Raw genomic sequence first — 15327 nt, 5'->3', positions numbered from 1 at the left:
CATGGCCAGGTTAAACCTGGTCCTTCTTATTTCATCACAAATGAAGCAAACATTGTGTGAACCTGATTCAGTGTGTGAAATTTATATTTTACAGCTTTGGCTTTAATTTTAAATATGGGGACCAAGGAGATGTCAATACAGGTGAAGGAGGCTGGAAAGACCACACAAGAAAATTTAAGTGCATGATGACAGAATTGTTTCCATGCTTCAGAAAAACACCTTCATACCATCAAACCAAGTCAGGAACGCTCTCAAGCAGGTAAGTGTATCATTGTCAAGGTCTAAATTCAAGCCACACCTTCATGAATGGAAATGCAGAGGTTTTGGAACAATGTACCAGATTAGACTTTGCCAGGAAACGCATGGGCAGATAAAACCAAGATTAACTTGTACCCGAATTTGTTTATTACAGGACAGTCTAGGCAATGAGGCAACAGTTTGTTTGTTTGTTTGTTTGTAATTTTACACATTTATTTCTTACAAATTAAGTCCAAAGAGTCCCACTGACAGATTTATTTCATTAATTTGAACTTACTACTAAAAACAGTACTCTAATGTGTAGTTAAAATTCTTTACACTGACAGAAAGGGGAGTTTAGATGGTCTGGCCCACTTGAAATGTGGCCCATAATGTAAAAGTTTGACATCCCTGGTCTAGGCCCTTAGAAAGCAGGGGGTTTATAGTAAGTTTTACTTGCAGATGAGATAAAAATTCTTAATCCTTTCAAGAGTTTTACTCCCCACATAAAGGGAAAGATATTCCACTAATAGCCACTCATTTCTGTAGCACTTTAACATCACATGAGAATAATTATGTTGTATTTAAAATATATCAAATTTTCCTCCTGGAGCCATTCCCAGCTGGCAGTAAAAGAGATGCCTAAAATTATAGGCAATATAATCCTTTTGAATAAGTGAAAGCCTTACTTCTCCTTTTATATGTTCATAGAAAGCATTAACCCACCAGTGAGGGAACTCGGGATGTATACAAGCCATAAGAAAGGACAGCTTTGTTGACATTTGTTTCATTTTAATGACTTAGATCCACAGCGATAAAGGAAACACTGTCCTGTCCACCTCTTTGCTGCCCTCTCTTGTAGTCTTTAATGTATATATAGTGTTGTTCTTTTATTAAACAATGAATGAAAGGCCATGACACCATCTTTGTTTTTATTCCGCGTAATGAATGTAGGTCAGTTTGCAAGCAGCGTGTTTACATAGCATCGCCGTAACTCGACCCATATTCCGCATAAGTCTGCGCGCACGAACTGAAATTTTTTGCCTCATTTCACACCCTGTATACATGCACCGACTCTGCTATCCGCCTCACGTGTCATTCTCGTCATTCATTTTCCACGCTGGCTTCGTTCTGCCTGAACATCTGCCCCTCGTCCTTTCCTCTCTCCCTGACTGCGTGCCGACGCCGTCCGTACAAAAACTCCGCTACAGCGAATTTCTGGTCCCTTGTTTCCTTATATGGTGATGAGCGTCGCAGCCTGGCCCCTCCCTAAAACTGTGAGCGAGGCGCGTGCACTAACCGCCGCCGCCGCTCATCGTTCGCTTCCATATTTGGAAGTGAGTTCGACAAAAACCGCAAGGAGGGGAGGGCAGGGGAGAGGAGAGGAGAGAGGATGGATGATGAAGATTTTCCTCCCACTCTGGAAACCCGCTCCGCGTCCAGCTGGGAGATGAATGTCGGTCATTAAACAGCGACAGACTGGTCTCAACTATCAAACACCCCTCACGCGGTTTATGTAATAATTATTACGGCTTTTAAAGGGCAGTTAAAAATGGCAACTGGAATAAACGCTGCAGTCGTGCTACTTTTACTCATCATTAAGTGCCACTGAAGGTGAAATAGGTCTCACTTGCCGAGATTTGTAGGTTTTTCCACATTTTAAGAAAAACACATATTCCCATAATGCACTCTGTTATCGGTTTGGTATGTTTGATTTGTTCACGTACACTTGCCGCCACCACCCTAATGAAATATACATATATTAGATGGCAATGGGAAAATTGTGAAACGATACATATTATATATTTAAAAATGTTATATATTTAAAAATGAGTTGAAAATTAAACCAGGCGCCACTTAGTGCCTGGTTTCATTTTGCGTGGATTAGATTCGAGGCCCTCTCTGTGTTATCGTCATGTTTGTTAATGACCAGTAGGCACAACAGCCGGACTACCGCGGTTAACAGACATTCACTCCCGCTCGTGCACTTTGGTCTAGCCGGGGCCGCGCTTAGGGGCGCGTTCACGCTTCGCATCCAGTGTTTGTGAGCAAGAGCGACGATTCAATCGCCCTTTCAATTTCTACCAGACGCAGACGAATCCAGAGCTACAGCTATGGTAGGTTTAACACAGTCTTTTCGTACTTTTGTATTATTTATGCATTCTCGATGTTTTTTCTGCCTAATAATGACTCAGTTTAAGCCCGCGGGGAGTTTTAACTGGGTTTAATTTGTAAGTGTTTTAGCGTCACTCGAGCCGGCTGTATGCCGCAGGAGCCTGTGCTAGCGCTTGGCTAGGCTGGGGAGCTGACTAGGAAACTGGATGGCTAATACTACCGTAACGCAGTGTGGTCTTTCACTGTTCGCATTCAGCGAACTTTCCGAGCGGCAATTTTCACACGATGGAGATAACAGACTAGGTTAATCACTAACGATTTTTTTTTAAGTAAAAGCCACTGGCGCCATTTCGTTCATCTCCCAAGTGTTTCGCCGACAAAAAGCCGCTTTATCGAGGGGCCCCTGTCTGAGTTAACGTCCGCACCGTTGCCATGACACTGCTCCGGTGTTTCCACTGCATCATGTTTCAGTTATTTCACCTGTGCTCACCCGTGTTCCCGCATCACAGAGCTGCGGCGCTGGCAGGTGCAGCAGCACCCGTGCCTCCGGGGCTGCCCGGCTAGCTGTATTGTTAGCCGGAGTAGCTGCGTTACAGTGCAGCCAGAAATGACACCCATTATGGCGCTAGCTGAAATTTTCTTCTTTGTCTGTACCCGGCTCCCATACTGACGCTGTTTTAAGTGCAGGTGCATTCGTAAAGCATTATTATTATTTCTATTATTATATTATCCCACAGTGAGGGCAAAAGCACAAACCGCATGATTGTGGTGGAGGAACGTCGTGAGAATAAATGTGCGATTTGACAGACGACCGGTCCTTTTTAGAGCAGTTTTGCCTTATATAGCAAGCTAGCGTTCACATGTGCGTGTGCTGCATTCATGGCCCCACCCTGAATTTGGTGCAAAGACCATTTTGTTTGGGGCTGTATTTTTTTTTTTTTTATGTCTCAGCAGTTAGATTGGACCTATCGCAACTCCCCCCCCCCTAGCTTTACTCCGTTTCTTCAGGGAGGAACCGCATCTTTGACCGGATTATTACCGTTATGAAACACCAATTTGGCAGTGTTAGGGGCCGCTTACTAGAAGCTAGCGGGGCCGCTGTCTCTTCACGTTCGGCGCTGCGCATCTTTTATTTTGCGTTGCGCATCTAATTCATACAGCTGTTTACTCACGCGGGTCGGGGGGGAAATAAATAGATGTCTATTCATTCATTCATTCCTATGTGAAACACTAGAAAAGCAGGAATAGTTTTCCCCCACCGCCCCCAAAGGGAAAAATAATGTTTATCTAAGTACTATCGCCATGTTCCTCGCTATCCTCACAGACGTGCACTAAATCACCCCGAGAGTCTAGACATAAGCCTGCCGTGGTCTTCCAGTGAAATTGTCCTGCAGCATAAAGGTGAGAGGCCTGTAATCCTGATAAGGAAGACTTGGACTGTGACTCCTTTGTACTGATTCAGTTGAACCTTGGCGTCAGTGATTATCATTAGATAAGATTAGAGCTGGGTCTGAGCGCAGTCATGACGGTTCCCCAAAAAAAAAAAAAAAAAAACCCAAAAAAACTAGTACCATCTCTTTTTATTATTATTTAACAGTTGCAGGCCATGTTTGGTGGTTGTAGTTCTTATCCCTTCCTTCGAGGAAGAATGCAGTGAGATGACTGTGCTTTCTCATGTGCAAAATAGTGTGTGAACTTGACCAAACTGCAAAGGCACGGAGAAATGGTGCAGTACCAGTCTTACTTTATTAATTAAGTAGGGCTGCTCACTGGTTAATTATTACTCTGGAATTCTCATTATCTTACTGGCCTTTAACGCCCTGAGCAAACATACAATGTCTGCCCCGGGTTGCTCCCCCAGTTTTCCGTGTTTCCTGCCCCATTATTTCCTTTTCATTGTCTTTTTTTTTCTCTCCTATTGCTTGGGGGATCTGTTTTTCCTTTCCTGTTAGGGGCCTTAAACAGAGTCAGAAGACATGATTGTGACAGTGAGCTTGGGTAGCCTGTATTATACATTTCAACAGAAGCTTCATTGTTCATGATTAAGGGCGACACTGAAATACTCAAATCCTGACCACACCCTCACCCACGTGGTCATCTTTATAGCAGAGATGCCTGTTGCGTGGAGAAAGGCCGAAGCTGGGTAATGTTTTATAACTGCTCGTCCAGTCATACTCACAGAAGTGTAGACACACCTGTTAGCTGAACTTATAGGGTTTTTTATGTTCAGTGTGGACTTTGGACTTCTAGACTGGCCACAGTTTGCCGTTTTGTTTTCACTATTCCCTTGTTATATATTATTAAGGAAATTGTGTTTTTATGACAAAATCATCAGTGTTTATTTAATTGAAACTCGTGAAAATATTCAGATTTGTTTTATCCAGCCCACATCTGGTAATCACCACATCTTTTGTGCGTTCAAGCCTTCTCATCAGTCACTGGGAGTGTTCCTGCTCTCTCTCTCTCTCTCTCTGTGTGTGTGTGTGATGGTCACATGCCACCCTCTCAGGCCATTCTTCAGCCTAACGATGTCTGTATTTACTGTAGTTGTCACGTCTGGCCTGTTGAAGACCACAGCCTCGCGTTGACGAAGCAGTGACTATAGAAAAGTGACAAAAACCCACCCTTTTGTTTGACTCCAGCTTAAAATACATTCAGTTCCTGTGCATCTCCTGCCAAGTTAAATAGTTACTATAAAAATATACCCTCACCTTTTATAGTAAATGCAGAGGGGCTGAAAAATTACAGGGTTTTTTTTGAAGAAAAGAAATTCCAGCAGACCTGAAGCCATTTCTGCTTGGTTTGTATCAGGGAGGACACAATTATAATAAAAATTAATGTGGGTATTTTACATGCCAAAATGTTCATGGCATTGTTTTTTGAAAAAACTCGTGCAGAGTCAGACAAACAGATTAATAATGATTCCAGTGATGGGCGAGGAAACAGGTTTGGGAACCTTTTTTGAACTTTCTCGGTTGGATGTTTTTCCAGTCTGAATAACATATTTGTGTAATCTAGTGTTTGGTTTATGTTCTGAATGATCAAAAAGGTTTTTAGTTCATTGTAAACAATTGAAATAAAAAGTATACTTTAAAAAAACATTAAAGCTACCTCAAGTGATGTATATGAACTTGGAACACTAAACAAAATGAAAAACAAATTTAGAGGAAATGGCTTTTTAGTTTTTAGTATTAGTTAGTTTGTTAAAACATTGTTATCACAACTTTCCTAATGAGGTAATATCCTGGATAACCTGTTTCTCTGTCAGATCCGCCTCTTGCTTTTTGCATCTGGTTTCAAAAGATGGTGATGGCAAAGACGCTTAGTTTAAGGCTTCATAACAAGCCTTCATAAACTAGTGGATGACATCAGTGGCTGCATCGATCTTTTATTATGTGGATAATACTCACATTTGAAAAGTTAAAGGCATTTTTTGCAGACTTGTTGATGAGTAGAAGCATTAGTCAGTTCACATTAATAACATTTTGTTCTTAATTTTGGAACTTAATAAACTAGTGGCTACATATTTTGTGAATTATGAGTTATATACTGTACTGAAGCTATTCAGGCATGTTAGGGAATTACTTGAATTTTCAAGAGTTGTTTTAGGGCAGCTGTCGTGATTTTGATATATGAGACTCTGTATTAACACATGGTTCGATCCTTAGGCCTCCGGTGTGAAAGTCACAGATGAAGTCATCACGGTCTTCAATGACATGAAGGTGCGTAAGGCTCAGCCAAACGAGGACGAGAAGAAGAAGAGGAAGAAGGCCATCCTGTTCTGCCTGAGCAAGGACCTGAAGAACATTGTTCTGGACGACGGCAAAGAGATCCTCGTGGGCGACTTGGGAACCACCGTGCAGGACCCATACCAGCACTTTGTGAAGATGCTGCCCCCAAACGATTGCCGCTATGCTCTGTATGACGCCACCTACGAGACCAAAGAAACAAAGAAGGAGGACCTCGTCTTTATCTTCTGGTGAAAGCAACCGTTATTACACATTTAAACGTTTTTGAGCTTCATTAAATTGACATTAGAGCTAAATTGTTTTCCTTACATCACAGGGCTCCAGATAGCGCTCCCTTGAAGAGTAAGATGATCTATGCCAGCTCAAAAGATGCCATCAAGAGGAAATTTGAAGGTGAGTGTCTGGTTGTGATCAGAGAATCATCAGAAACAAGTATTCACGCTTGATCTTGAACCACACTCAAACCTGAATTATGTAAACACTCTCGAGACAACACAACAGAGGGTATCACCTGACTCTGCTCTCGCCCTCAGCTCACAAAGGATGAATGCATCTTTGAGTTAATTGTTTTAATATTGTTTTAATAATGTCAGTATTATAAGTGACGAGCCCCACGTCCCCAGTATCACAATACTTTATTAATCCATAGGGAAATTATGTATTGGATGTTGTTGTTCATAGATGTGATGGGTGGATCCTTTAAATGTGGCCACATGTGAGCTTAACGATGAAAATAAGGTTTTTGGTGAGTAGAGACGGTGTTGCAATTGTGGTGTTTAGTGAGGGTGGATATAACGGTGAAACCCAGCACTGCACAAGACTTATGATTGTCATTTTATTAGCCAACGAGCTTTCTGATTCTAATAATGATCACAAGTTGCATGTTTTATTAATTAACATATGAAATTAGTGGTCAAGTCTGTAAAGTCATCTGGGATGTGTTTACTGAGGTCTCAGATTGAGGGAACAGAGGGTCATTTTCACAGTGCACTTCTATAAAGAGCTGCTCCCTGCTGGGCTGCAGTCGGCCAGAGACGATCATGAAGTGAAACATGACTTGAAGTGTTTCTTTTGGTCAATAAGTTTGCTGATGGTGTCGCACCCAGCTTTTATATGATTTTAAACTCATCATGGTCCCCGTATTTTATTAAGGTTAAAAACAAGATTTGTGACACAAGAAGGAGCTCTGTTTGGTTTTTTGCAAGCCATAAAATGTTTAAGAACCACTGCCCTATGAGCAAATGCTTGGTGATGGTTGACATGAAGATGAAAGAAGAAAATGAAAAGAGCAGAAAACACGAGAAACTAACAGGGCCAAGCTACAGGAGAGAGAAAAGACAAGAATTAATGGCATGCTGTAGTGGCATCTAATAGGGCTCAGTGCATCATGGGAAGTTAATCAGCAGTCTGAGTCTATAGCAGTGTAAGTGAGAGTGGTTCAGGGTCCGCTGATACAGCTCTAACCAAGTTTAATGCTTGATCTTATGAGCAGAGAGGAGTGTTTGTCCCCTGAACCCAACTGGGAGAGGAGTCTAATAGCTGAAGAATCTGGCTCCCATTTTACTTTTTAGAAACTCAGGAACCACAAGTAAGGCTGCAGTCTGAGAGGCGACTGCTGTATTGGGATAATATGATACCATGAGTTCTAGAAGAGCTCATTTGGGACTTTGTGTGTCTGTCCACCTTAGGTTTTTGTTTGTTTGTTTGTTATTTAAGTAATTTTGTATTAAAATGAAGTGGATTTGAAACGCTTCCAAATGTCAGGCATTGTTTGTAGGATGAGTGAATATTTTCTCCTGTTAAACTTGTTTGTCAGTGTACATTCATCAAATGAGCTCACCTGCTGAGTTTTTTCCCCCTTGATGCCTCTGCCTGTCTGTTTTGCAGGTATTAAGCACGAATGGCAGGTGAACGGTTTTGAAGACCTTAAAGACCGGCACACTCTGGCAGAAAAGCTCGGTGGCTCATCGGTAGTCAGTCTGGAAGGAGCTCCTTTATAAATATCCCTCCCCCTCCTCTCCGGCTTCGATTGAGGCCTTTCAGACACATCTGTCGGGTTTAGCTGTTCATTCCAGTGTGGTGTGGAGAAGGGCAAAAGCAGAACCAGCATCAATTCGTGGGACTCTCGGGGAGGGATATCATGGGTGGGTTTTTGGGGTCAAGTGACAGTTTTAAAAAAACGACAACAACAAAAATAAAACAACAACGAATCCGACTGTCATTCCAGTTCATGCAACGTAAAGATTATGAACAAAACACAAAGGAAAACATTAAGATACAACTGAAGAAGGAAAATGATGACGATGATTAAAATTAAATACACACAGTTCATGTTTAAGGACAGGGTTTCATTCTTTCCAGGTTCCATTTGACTGACTGTAGCGAAAGAGACGGTCAGCAAACCTTCTAGTTTCCCAACCACTGAATCCTGACAGATAATTGTTCCAACTACGTTTTTTTGTTTTGTTTGTTTTTTTGTTTTTTTTGCCAAAAAAAACAAGTTAAGTTTTGTAAGTGTGTATAGTTGAGTAGGTGTAGTAATGAACTAATTCATTTGATTACAGGAGCTGTATAAAAACACTCTGGGGGAACACGGTTAAATATATATAATTTCTTTTCTTTGTTTTGTTATTCCATTGTTCTTTTTTTTGTTTTTGAAAGGTTCCAAAACTTGAGCAATTCCTTTATATTTCCAGTTCCGGGTGAGAAAAAACATGACATTTGATGTAGTGAACAGACATTCCTTGTACTCGTTAAAACCAGGATTTCCTCAATTTAAAAACTTTGGTGTTATGAAGGTCTGATGGGGAGCAATGTGTATATGAAAGACCAGTGGTCAGAGTTTAGATTGAATACTGAATGGTGGATGTTTTGTATCGTCTCCTTATCTCTAATAAAAAGCACTAAACTACTGACACGTGCTGCTCTTGAGTTTGTTTACTCTCAGCAGTGTTTTGGCTTTTTGATGATGCGTGACGCAGAATTATTTTTAGTAGCTACATGGGCATGGAGGACCAGTATTTAAAGCACAACCTGCATTTCCAGTCCAAGAAAATGTATATCATTTTGCATGAAAGTGTCCTATGTTCAGTTAATGTACTGAACAATATTTCTTGATGAAATATTCATGTTGAAAATCTTTACTGACATATTGCCAGCAAAACGAGTCGGTGAAAATCAAAATAAACCCACTGAGGGAATCAAAATGAAAAAACAAACACATAATGCAATGATTTGCAAATCCTAAACACAAAATTTATTCACAAAAGAACACAGGAAAGATTCCAGCTGATCATCAGCCTCTCATTTATTTTGTGTCATGGAGTCTCCAAATGTTTCCCGTTGGCGGTCGAATGACTGGTTCTTGCATAGCACGTTTCTACTCAAAGCACTTTATGTAACTTGTGTCATTCACCCACACACACCCATACGTGCTTTCTATCTAATATTTGCACACCGATGGATCCAGAGAGCAACTTGGGATTATCTTGCAGACTGGAGCAGCCAGTTATCGAAATGGCAACCTGCCAATTAACAGATGATCTGTTCTACCTCCTGAGCTTCAGCCACTCCCAAGTCTGGGCTGCAGGTCAGTTCAGCAACCGGACTCTACAGCTGTGAAGCCATACTGTTGTAATAGAAGCAGTATGTGGTTTAGCAATGTCTTGCTGAAATATGCAAGCTTTCAATGAAGCTCCATCATGCAAAGATGAAGCAATGTATGCTTTCATTGCTTCATGTAATGATGGAGCTTTAAGCTGAATTTGTGGATTTGTGGACTAAACAGTGAACTTTTTTTAACAAACAATGATTTCTGGAAGTGCTCCTGAGCCTGTGCAGTGATTTCCATCGTGGGTGTTTTTAAAGCAGCGCTGCCTCAGTCCCCGAACATCACAGGCATGCAATATTGATTTTCAGCCTTGTTCCTTGTGCACACAGATATCTTCAGATTCTCTTAATCTGTGGATGATAATATGTACTGTAGATAATGAGATATTCAAAAATCTTCACAATTTAGCCCAGCCTTTTTATTGTAAAAAAATATGGCTTTATGAGATTTGCTAACCGTTCTGTTTTTATTTGCATTTTACAGTGTCCTAACCTGGAATTTGGACTGCAGTTTCTGAGCCAGGTAGACAGCTCAGTTTGCCTTAAAATGATCCGGATCATAAAATAAATACAATAAAATCATGTAATTTAACACTAATGTCTTTAGTTTGCATAGCCATCCAGGTCACACGTTGACACTCCTGTGTTGGATTTCTCAGCCTAAAACAAGGAGTGCCGATCTTTTTTTAGTTCCTGGGCCACATATAGCCTAAATTGTCTTAATCAGGATCAGCCTGCGAAACTATCTCTTAATAACCCTTAAAAAAAAATTGCTTGTCTTTATTTAAGCGTAACAAATTTTAAATAGATTTTGAAAATGTTCACATCTGAACATCTAAATGTCAACTACTGACACCCACCTAGCCTGAGATATCTTAATAAGAGTAAGACGTCTCAGTTTTTGCACATTAAAAAGAAATGCTGCCATAATAACTGGCAGCTCATTACCTAAACTCTGCCCCACAATTAAAAAAAAGAAAAGAAAAACAACTTTTATGGATTATTGACTTTAAAAACCATAATTTTCTGTCTTTAATGGTTCATTGTAGAGTGGAGTAGAGTTGGTCCCCTACCGATCACATGTTGAGTTTCTCGATCTCCAGCTTTGGGTAAGACACTGAACCCAGTGCAAAAGAAAGATAGCTAGAAAGTGCTTAAAAGCATAGACTAAAACAAATAAATGTGTGAGTGAATGTGGTTTGTAGTATCGAGTGCTTTGGTATGAGAACCGTCCAAAATGCACACCGCCTTCATTTTGCAAAGCCCGTCAGACGGGTTTGAGCCTCCGCTTGAGGCACGGCCTCTTCTGTTCTGCAGTTCTGCAGACTCCTCTAACTGGATCGTCACTCCTCCACAGCGGCAGCAGGTGTTATGACCACAGGAGGGCAGCACAGCACCACTCCTGAACCAGAGTCAAGACTATGGACACGCACAGTTATAAATCTCTGTTTATTAAAATATACCAAGCATTTTTTAAAAATAAAATAAAGTCAAAACTCTGTGTTTCCAGTCCGGACCAAGAACAGCAAACTGTCTCCGCTCTCAAGATACCAAAAACCAAGTCCCCAAAGCCAGAGCAGGAAAGATGCAAATACAGCCTTGGTGGATTACATTTATCCACAGTAGGAAAATAATGTGCAGCTACTGACACTCACATGAGTTACAGTGTTTTTTCCCCCTCTCGTTAAAAGTGGCTTCTGTTAATGCTGTGGAAACACTGACTTATTAATCTGACTGCGAGTGAAAACATATTAAAAGATGCCGTTCTGATGATCTCACAGGCTGCTTTATTTAATAGGCCCAGAGGTTACAGGGAGCAAATTAAAGACAGGAGAGAAATAACTCAGTGTTGAAATGGATCAGATATTTGACCCTGTGTGTTTTTTTAAGTCATTTTGACCTTTATTGTGTTTTTCATGCTCCGCTTTAAACCTCCTGGCTTTGGTCTTTCTCAGTCCTGGACACAGTCTAGCCGGTTTCCATGAACCCAGTAACAGATCTGAGCGAACTTTAAAGGAGTGATGCGCACGGCCACATTGTAATCCCGGTTCTCGCCATCTATCTCCAGCCACTGGTGTCCAGAGAAGATGCCGATGACCTTCCTTTCCCAGCGCTCTAAGTTGTTGTCCCACACTCGGCCGTATACTCCAGAGCCACTGGCTCCAGGTCGGGCATCGCAGTGCTGATATATCAGGTCATTGGACTCTTCTTCCACGGGACAAAACCTGTACACGAGCTGCCCGGGCCTGTCGCTGTCGAAACCGGAGAAGTGGATGCGATGGCCTGCCAGATCGTCAGAGGACGGAGCCACAGAGAGGCGCATGAAGGGACGACGGTGAGGCCAACGCAGCTCCAGCAGGGCATAATCGAACTCCATGCTAACCTCCTGAGGACCCTGGATCCAGCCCTTTGGCACACGGGTGCGTCTCACCCGCACCCAGTGGACCAGAGGCTTCTTGGCAGAAGTGAAGTGTGTTTTTGTGCCGTTGATAGACGGAGGGATCAGGAAGCCCACCCTGAGCCTTCGCGCCCCATTGACATAATCCTTCCCATCGTGCACACAGTGTGCAGCTGTAAGGACGTGCCGCTGAGACACGAGAACGCCGGTGCAGCCGGTGGAGATCCGCACAGCTGTGGAAAAGGGGTAATCCAACAGGAAGTTGTCACCTTGTATGTTAAAGCGGCCATCCGCTCCATAGATCTGCCGTCTCACTCGCCTGGGCTTCACTCTCCGGGGCGAAGGGTGAGCTCCTCCGAACTCTGCGTCATCCTCCACATCTACCGTGGTGAGAGTGCGCGAGCCGTCGGCGTACAAGGTCTCGAATGCCAGTTTCTCCGTGAGCTGCTCTTCCTGCTCTCCTCTGTGGAAGCAACTTGCGTTGCAGTGAGTGGTGAAATCCAGCTGAGCGTGAGCACTGAAGCGGGAGCGGGCGAGAGGCGTCGGAGCGTGAGGGACCAGCGTGGGGACGTGGGCTGGAGGAGGGTGGAGGAGAGAGAAGGTGAGGGGGAGCTGAAGAAGCAGGTGAGTCAGGAGGGAGCTCCCGGACGGCGTCATGGTGGTGATGGAAAACACTGAAAGGACACAGAAAATGATCAGGCGTCTCTGAGATCGCATGGATTCCTACACGTTTGCCAGGAACGACAAATGTGGAAAACATTCCCAAACAAGATGCCCCAGAAATACACAAACTCTAATCCCTTCATAAATCTGCACTTGTTTTCTGATGATTATTGATTGTAAATCACACCACAAGTGAGGTCGGCTTAGAAAGTTTTATGTTGCAACGCAGGCCTGAACTTCATGTGGTGTGGAGAGGCAACAATGAACCTCTTGTTCCTTCAATATAGATTACCAGGAAAATGGGATTTCAGCCCAGTGGAAGCAGAGACGTGGTTTAATGTATGACAAATTACAAAGAAAAGTCAGTGAAAGAGTCAGAAAAAAAAGCTGAGTTTGTTAAACTTCTTTAACAAACTTGAGAGTTTTTAAAGGCACTCGGATGTAAGGAGGTATTTTTCATTACACATTAACTATGTTACAGTGTACACAAGGCTTTCGGGCTTTCAGGGCAGATTATCAGGGATAAACAGACACTTGATCCCCTTTAAAGACTGTGGATCCCCAGGCACTCATGGCACGAAAAGAGCAGGTGTGTAAAAAAAGTAAAAAGGCTACAAGTCCAGGCAGGGCCGCAGAACAGAGCATTACTCCTAACTAAAGACAGGGTGGGGCCTGTCCACACACCTATGAGCTGCCCCATAAAGCACTGTAACGGAGGTAGAGCTGCAACAAAGGGGTCCTGTAAGCTGAGAAAGTACAAATATCCTTCCATGGCAGCTGTGAGGACATTCAAAGTGGTAACAGCCTGGGAAGACGCGTAATCCATGTTTTACGAGTAACCTGAGATCACGGTGTGTCTTTGAGCAGACCAAGTGCAAACAGTTTTTATATCGCATATCAAAGTCCAGCCCTTACAGGAAGTGAGTCCTGATGTTTGGATTTGTTTTTACTTATTTTGGTAAGCAGTTAGGATAAGATAAAGAAATGGCTGTGTCCTACATTACAAACAATCCATTTCCTTTTTTTTTACGCTTAAAATATATTTATAGAGCTGTTATATCATATTTGTTGCCCTTTCTGCTGACCCCAGGTCTTTCCAGAAAAGAAGATTTTTAATCTCAATGAGATTTTTTTAAAGCATATATAAAAATCACTTTGCCAAAAACTGATTTCAGCTTTTACCTTGTTCCTGAAATGTCTGGTTATCATTCGTGAGAGACTTGTTTAGCTGATTATAGGTCAACAAGTCATTTAGAACAGTTAAATATCTACAATCATCCAAGGAAATTATCTAAAACCCTGCAGAAAACTTCCCGATCAGCATCTGATCTAGTCCATATAGATCATATGCTGCAGTGAGATGGACCGTAGCTTAAAGTTTGCTTAAAAAACTTCTTAGAAAATCTTTCAACCACCTCATTCAGGAAATTGTTCACGCACAAAAATAATTCGTAAATGTGAATGTAACTCGATTTTAGCGCTTTATGTATCCCAGTAGAGACACAGCAGCAGTTCCCAGCCAAGCCTCCCATTATTACCTCCTGATTAGAGATCGATAGTCCGTGTTTACATCCCAGTCAAGTTCTCCTCCCCATCAGACGACTCCTTCGGGATCATTTCCCCAGGTTGTCCTCCACCTCTGCGCTGACAGGTTAGCTACTTTCTCCCACCTCCGACAGGTAAATCTCAAAGGCTCTTTTACAGCGCGTGCACATGCAGCTCCAGGTGTGGAGCGAGTCTCGGGGCGTGCCGTGAAACCTGCTCTGCTCAGCCTGAGCGCCACAAATAAAACCTCGAGCCTGAAAACAAGTGTTTTCTCTTCATGCACCGGCCGGCCTCGCGGTCCTAGTGCCCCTCTACTTCCCGCCTGCCAGGGTGCCGAGGGGCAGCACGCGCTGTAGTTTTACAGGTTTAATCATAAGACAAAGTTAAACGGACTTTTTGACTGAATGGTGCTGAATGGTACTGGTTTTAAACGGCTTATAAAGTTTTCCTTAAATGTCAAATTACAAATCATCTTTCTACTGAATGTTCCTCAGGCTGCCCAAAAATTTCAATTTAAAGCAAGAAAGTTTCAGTTCAATTCAATTTCATTCAATTTTAGCTATATAACACTAAATAATCAGGCCCCATCTTAATGACCTTGTAGTACCATATCACCCTATTAGAGCACTTCGCTCTTGCTCTGCAGGCCTACTTGTTGTTCCTAGAGTATTTAAAAGTAGAATGGGAGGGAGAGCCTTCAGTTTTCAGGCCCCTCTTCTGTGGAACCAGCTTCCAGTTTGGATTCAGGAGACAGACACTATCTCTACTTTTAAGATTAAGCTTCAAACTTTCCTTTTTGCTAAAGCATATAGTTAGGGCTGGACCAGGTGACCCTGAATCCTCCCTTAGTTATGCTGCAATAGACGTAGGCTGCCGGGGGATTCCCATGATGCATTGAGTTTTTCCTTTCCAGTCACCTTTCTCACTCACTATGTATTAACAGACCTCTCTGCATTGAATCATATCTGTTATTAACCTCTGTCTCTCTTCCACAGCATGTCTTTTATCCTG

The 15327-nt window shown here is 42.4% G+C and overlaps 2 protein-coding genes across 2 annotated transcripts; one reads left to right on the top strand and one right to left on the bottom strand.

Moving 5' to 3' along the window:
* The first annotated feature begins 2212 nt into the window (after positions 1-2212).
* On the top strand, positions 2213-9016 carry cfl1 (cofilin 1). The gene is made up of 4 exons (XM_085179607.1): positions 2213-2354; positions 6021-6331; positions 6418-6494; positions 7989-9016. Exons 1-4 carry the CDS (start codon positions 2352-2354, stop codon positions 8099-8101), a joined length of 504 nt encoding a protein of 167 aa, XP_085035733.1. The 5' UTR covers positions 2213-2351; the 3' UTR covers positions 8102-9016.
* A 1281-nt stretch (positions 9017-10297) lies between these two features.
* prss23 (serine protease 23) lies at positions 10298-14568 on the bottom strand. Its single transcript, XM_085179567.1, has 2 exons — positions 14310-14568; positions 10298-12782 (listed from the first exon to the last, which is right to left on the bottom strand). The coding sequence occupies exon 2, from the start codon at positions 12763-12765 to the stop codon at positions 11662-11664; it is 1104 nt and encodes a 367-aa protein (XP_085035693.1). The 5' UTR covers positions 12766-12782; positions 14310-14568; the 3' UTR covers positions 10298-11661.
* Between the last annotated feature and the right edge of the window lie 759 nt (positions 14569-15327).

Source organism: Neolamprologus multifasciatus, chromosome 2 (assembly GCF_963576455.1).
Source record: "Neolamprologus multifasciatus chromosome 2, fNeoMul1.2, whole genome shotgun sequence".
In the NCBI taxonomy this organism is placed as follows: Eukaryota; Metazoa; Chordata; class Actinopteri; order Cichliformes; family Cichlidae; genus Neolamprologus; species Neolamprologus multifasciatus.
This window is presented reverse-complemented; position numbering and strand designations above follow the sequence as displayed.

Bases quoted from the DNA above. Each gene is read 5' to 3' on its own strand.
- cfl1 (XM_085179607.1), top strand. The intron at 6,332-6,417 runs GTGAAAGCAACC...CTTACATCACAG, and splicing joins GACCTCGTCTTTATCTTCTG to GGCTCCAGATAGCGCTCCCT. The intron at 6,495-7,988 runs GTGAGTGTCTGG...TCTGTTTTGCAG, and splicing joins CATCAAGAGGAAATTTGAAG to GTATTAAGCACGAATGGCAG.
- prss23 (XM_085179567.1), bottom strand. From the start codon at position 12,765: ATGACGCCGTCCGGGAGCTCCCTCCTGACTCACCTGCTTCTTCAGCTC.